General features: G+C 39.6%; 1 protein-coding gene across 1 annotated transcript in view; it reads left to right on the forward strand.

Moving 5' to 3' along the window:
* The window catches only part of IDNK (idnK, gluconokinase homolog (E. coli)), a 31,110-nt gene that overhangs the window by 18,861 nt on the left and 5,827 nt on the right, over positions 1–6,422 (forward strand). The window contains exon 4 of the mRNA XM_006835015.1: positions 2,489–2,532. Coding sequence (XP_006835078.1) covers positions 2,489–2,532 — 44 coding nt within the window. The remainder of the gene's footprint in view (positions 1–2,488; positions 2,533–6,422) is intronic.

Genomic DNA, 6,422 nt, shown 5'->3' on the forward strand with positions numbered 1-6,422 from the left:
CAAACAAACAAACAAACAAAAATACCCAAACTTGCAGATCATACCCATTTGACCTCGCCTCGATGGCTTGATGATCAGAACTCAACTAGAGGAAGATAAAGATGTTTGATAAAGGAAGCAAGTGTAAATTGCTACAACTTGATGAACTGGACCTATACTTATGGATGTAGTAGCTCAAAATATCAACTGAGAGAGAAGGAGTCTTCACATCAAGGATCAAACCTATCCCCTCTGTACACAGAGTTGATAGGGATGGGCAACTTAAACACTGGCTACCTAAAATGTTGGGGGCTATAAAGGCACAATGTGGCTGGCTTACAAGTTTTCAAGAGGGAGTTTAGTTTCAGAGCGTACTGGGAAGGTAGAATCCCCACTGCATAATTTTTATCTTGTCTAGATGGGTCAGGTGAAAAGAGGTGGGAATAGGATTAATTTGATTTAATAGTAATTGTTATCATGACTAATTTCGATTGTTACAACTATAAAGGTAGAATTTGTGTAAGCAGTGACACTTGAGATGGAGGCAGAGGTGATGGCATGGAGAGAGAGAGCATCTGAGGACTCTAGACTCATGGAAAAAGAAAGGCTGTGTGCTGGCAGCCAGGAGGCTGGCTTGCAGAATGCACCCTTTGGTTGTTTAAATGATTCCTGTATGTTTTTGTGTACATAAAAAAAAAAAAAAAGATATCCAGAGGGAATAAAAGCAAGTACTATTAATCAATGATGCATGGAGGGGATTGTAATCATTGCAATGAAATAAAATGAGATAGGTTGAGTGCAAAACCGATGTTCTCCCATGTAAACTATCACTCAATTCACAAAAAAGCTTAAAAAAAAAAATCTCTTGAAAACTCATAAATGAATTAGTAAAGATATAGAAGATTTGAACACTAATATCAAGATTGGCCTATTAAGCATATATAAGAATTAAAGAACAAACATTCTTTTCAAACACATGAACATTTCTAAAAATGGATCATGGCACTGCAGGTTAATGCACTGGAATGCAGGGTCAAGTTGAACCACAAAGTTGGTGGTTCAAATTCACCAGCCACTCCTTGGGAACCCTATGCAGGGTTGCTGTAAGTCAGAATCGACTCGATGGCACTTTATAGCAACAACAACTAGACCACAGAGGATGTTGCCACACATTCCAAAGATGAATAGACCAATCACACGTAATATCAGAATGCAATAATAAAAATTCCCACAAATCATTGATATGGTTGTTGTTGGTGGTGGTGATATGCCCTGGAGTTGGTTCTAACTCACAGTGACCCTGAATAGGGTTTCTGAGGCTATAAATCTTTACAGGAGTAGAAAGCCTCATTTTTCTCATGCAGTACTGCTGATAGTTGCAAACTGCTGACCATGAGATCAGCAGCCCGACTTGTAAGCACTATGCTACCAAAGCTCCTTTTGATACGGTTAGAGTACAAAAATAAACATTTTAAAGAAAAAAAAAATTGATCTGAATTCTGAATAATTTGTAAAAATCAGAATGGAAATTATAAAACATTTAGAAATATAAAACAACAAATCTATCAATCAAAACGTATGGAATATGGTTAAAACATTTCCTAAATGGAAACTTACAACCTTAGGAGGCATTTTTGAAAAATAATGTACTAAACTGGTCAATTCAAGGAGGAAAAAGTAATAAATAAACAGAAAAAAGGGTAAAAAATAATAGAAATGAGAACCAAAATAAAAGAATAGAAAACAAAAGAACTATGTAGATGGTGAGCAAAGTTAATTGTTTAAAAAAAATAAAAGTAGACAAATCTCTGGCAAGTTTAAAGGAAAACAGAAGAATTTAAGATTAGGAATGAAAAGAGAGCTATGACCGCTCTGATGCCAGTCAATTAGTAGGCTTAGACAGAACTGGATAGAAGAATCGAGGGTCCTGTGAGAAAGTAGTCATAGGTGCCTGTTATCTGCTGGCAGAGACACTGCTCAGGGCACAAGTGATTGTCCTCTGAATGAAAATCTTGAGAGCTTGAGACTTTGATGCTGGAGATCTAACTGTGTTACTTCCTTTGAGGTAATAATTGTTGTTAAGTGCCTTCAAGTCGGTTGCAACTCATAGTGACTCTGTTAGGTTTGAACTGATGACCTTACAGTTCAAACCGACATTGTGGTCCAGTGCTTATCCTATGGTGTCATACCAGGGCAAAAATATGAGGAGACTTCAAAAATTATTTTATCTTTTAATTCCATAAACTTTTAGAAGCCACCTTGTGTATGCAACAGAGAGACTATGCTGGGGGGAAATACATAGTGGTTATTTAGTGCAATTTTTATTATTAAAGAACCGCTGACACCTGAATTAGTAAAATATTCAAGTGGTTAGCTATCCACTGCCTTGTGCATAACCTACTTCTCAAACCACTACAATTTTTCTGGAGCTTAACATTTGTGAATATAACATAACTGTCTTCATACAAATAATACCTAGAAAAGCCAACTGTGTCTGCTTTAATTTCAGGACAGGATTCCATGGCTCTGCAACTTGCATGACATTTTACTAAGGTAAGAGAACGCTGGGCTTTGATACGATCAGCCAGTGAATAAAGAACAGCCATCATGGATCAGAACTGACTGATGTTGTTGTTAATTGCTGTCAAGTTGTTTCTAACTCATAGTGACCCTGTATAGGGTTTCTTGGGAACAACTGGTGAGTTTGAACTGCTGACCTTGCAATTAAAATTGATCTTGTGGTCCAGAGTATTAACCCACAATGCTACACCAGCACTCCCTCCCTGACGAATGAACGCACTGTGCTTTTAACAAGAATGCTGAATGTTTCAATAAGCCACGAGCAACATGCAGTTTAGTTAAGCTCGTCAAGTTGATCCCAATACATAGAGATCCTGTAGGACAAAGGAGAAATGTTCCATGGGGTTTCCAAGATTGCAAATCTTTACAGGAGCAGCTGGTAGATTTGAACTGCTGACCTTGTAGTTAAGAGTCCAACACTTAACCTGCCGGACTAGTAAGCCTCCTTAAACCACTACAGAGATCCACAATGACTAGAGCTGGGATTCTTGATCAGTGACCTGACCTTCATAAATCCTTGTCTTTAAATGGGAATAACTATAGTTCTACTCAGGCTATTGTAGAGAGTGAGCTGATGTGTGAGTAGCAGCACCTACAAGGTGTTGTTGAATAATACTAAGTGCTCAAAAACATTCATTGATGACACCACCATTATGTTGGTTTTGTACTACTCATCACGGTGATCCCATACATACACAACCGTATGTTGCGATTCATGGAGTTTTCATTGGCTGATTGTCAAACTGTGACAACCAATAAAACCTGGGTCATTCGTAAGTCAACAAAGATTAGCTTCCAGGATTGGAATTCCTGATTGTCTGGCTCTGTCATGTACTCATGAACAACAGGGACCCTATCCCCATGTGTGGGCTTGACCCCCACTGAGACTCCTGGTTGGAACATGGAGAAAAGAGGAAGACAAAACAAGGAATGGGTTATAAATATTGCATTCTAACATGAAGTCACATTTTATAAATGTATAAATCTGGGCCACATGAACTTAAAAATATTTTTTACTATTACAAATAGTTTGCTTTTTCATACCCCATTGACATGTTTGGCAGCCCATCTGCATGGAATTCTGATGTGGAGTCTAACAACTCCTGCCTATTCTGATCTCTGACATAAATAGACTCACCAAAGATCATGTATACTGAGCTGAAATGGAAGGCGAAGATCCTCAGGAAAACATAGATCGAATTTCTTTGTTATCAGTAGTCAATGACTTTATATGTAACAACAAACATTGGCTGGTCCTGTGTTTTGAATCCGTTGTTGCAACGGTTATGTAAATCCATACCATTTGAGGGTTTCCCTCATTTCTGATGACACTTTGCTTTAAGAAACAGAACCTCTTTTTCATGCCCCAAAGATTGGGAGGATCTGATACAGCTCAACCCTTGAAGTGTTCTGAGGAATGTACTTCCTACAAAGTATATTTTGAAGAATTTCCCAGAAGATGGTGGATCCGGCAGATTACACTCTTCAGACTTTCTACAATAAAGACTAGAAATCAAGTGAAACAGAAACCGATGACAGTCCTGGAACCTAGATCTTCAAAGGAAAGGATGAAGTAGTAGATCAAATACTGATGAAGGAAAAGACTGAATGAAAGAGAACAGGGAGGCATATGGAGCAATAAATCACCAACTGGCAGAGAACTGCCACTTTGAGTTTCTGTAAGCAGTGTTCTGATCAGAGCAGGAACGAGATACCCGGCTTCGCTTGCCCAGGACTGCACCAGCACCCCCATCAGAGACAGGTGGTCAGAGAGGTGTGACCCTCCACCCTCATGCACCCAGTAGACAGTCAAGCCCCACTTCCCACCAATGTTGTGCTTTTTCCCTTTATCTTCTTAGTTCTTCCCTCTTCACCACTTTTTTGATCTTTTCTTTTTTTTCTATCTCCTCCTTCACCCTCCTGTAGATCATAAGTCCTGCCCCCTGATACACCCACCCTCCCTGATCCATGGTGCACATTCCTGTGGAGTAAGCACTGGCTTACTACCACAGCCATGCTTGGTGGCTACTAATTTCAGCATTACTGTACTGTCCTTTCTTTCTAGTTCGTCCCTCCCCAACCTTTGTTTTTCTCTTGTTCCTTTATCTCTTTCTCTCTGTCCCTTTTTGATCTCACAGAGTGGCTGCCCACCTCCACAGTCAGCACACCCACCCCTCTGTGGGAAGTGGTACATGCTCCCACTGACTCAACTCGGTGTGCCCGCTGCAGCGGTGACTGGTGGCTAAGATTTGCACCAAGACCATGCCACTTTTTTTTCCTTCTTTTCTGTTTATGTATTCTCCCATTACCCCCTTATATTTTTCTTCCTTTTCTTTCATATATTTTTCTTCTCCTTTCCCCCATTTTCTGAAACCACAAAGCACATGTCCACCCCTGCCATTTTCATGTTCAGTAGCACCACCCCATGACCCTGCACACTTGGTAGTCCACGCTTCCTGTAAGCAAGTACTGCCTTCCTGCCACATCCATATTTGGAGGCTCATGTGCCAATACTGTCCTGCTTTGGCTTTTGTTGTTGTTTCTGCTCCCTTTTGCTTTTGTTCAAATTTCCCCCCACAAGTTGGGAGCCAGCAACTCTACCCAGCCATACCCACCACATCTGGCTCCCCACCCACTGAGCAAATACCACCACCACCCACCCCACCACCCCACAAGCAATACTGGATCAACAATTGTTGTTAAGTGCTGTTGTCAGTCTGACTCCTAGCAACCCTGTATAGGTTTCCAAGGAGCAGCTGGTGAACTTGAACCGCCACCTTGTGGTTTAAACCAACGTTATGGTCCAGTACATTAAGGGTACCTAATCTGCATGTCTGTTCCGCAGGAGAAAGATGAGGTTTTCTGCTCATTTAAAGATTTAGAGCTTCGGAAACCCTGTACAGGGTCACTATGAGTCGGAACCAACTCCACGGCACATAACAACAATAATAACAATCTACTAAAGGAACAATCAGAAAAAAAAGAACAAAAACAAAACAAAGTCTAAGAATTATATGGGACACTATTAAAAAAGAATAACTTACATGGGTTGGAATTCACAAACAGGAAGAGACAAAAAACACTGAGAAAATTGTTGAAAATTTACTAGAGGAAAATTCTCTGATAAGACAGATGAGAAGATATGCATTCAAGAAGCTCAATAAATCCCAAATAGAACAGAAACCTAAAGAAAATTATATTTAAAAACAAAAACCCACTGCCATCAAGTTGATTCTGACTCCTCGTGACCTTCCTCCTAGGACAGAGCAAAGCCTGCTCCTTAGTGTTTCTGAGACTGTAAATCTTTATGGGAGAAGACGTCCCATCTGTGAAGCAGCAAGTGGGTTTGAACTGTTGATCCTGACCCATGATTAAACCATTGCATCTCCAGGGCTTCTTTGCAAATCACCAAGACATATAATAATCAAACTTTCAAAATAAAAGAAAAAGAAACAGTTCTGAAAGCCACTTGGAAAAAAATGAAAAAGTCACCTACAAAGGAAAGCCAATAAGAATTAGCTCTGATTTCTCAGCAGAAATAATGCTGGTAAGAATGCAATAGAATGACATATATAAAACTCTGGAAGAAAGAATTTTGTAACCAAGAATTATATACCCAACAAAATTGTCCCTCAAATACAATGACGAAATTAGGACCTTTCCAGATAAACAGAAATTAAAGGAATTTGTAAAAACCAGACCAACCATGCAAGAAATTCTAAAAGAAGTACTTTGGACAGAGAAGACAACTGCAGATAAAACCTGTAATTAAGACAACACCAGGAAATCAAACCAGATTAGAATAACCCACAATAAAATAAACCTACAAGACTGAAAGCAGGGAACCAGAGATGTCAATTTAT

This window comes from Chrysochloris asiatica, unplaced genomic scaffold (assembly GCF_000296735.1).
Source record: "Chrysochloris asiatica unplaced genomic scaffold, ChrAsi1.0 scaffold00014, whole genome shotgun sequence".
Taxonomy (NCBI): domain Eukaryota; kingdom Metazoa; phylum Chordata; class Mammalia; order Afrosoricida; family Chrysochloridae; genus Chrysochloris; species Chrysochloris asiatica.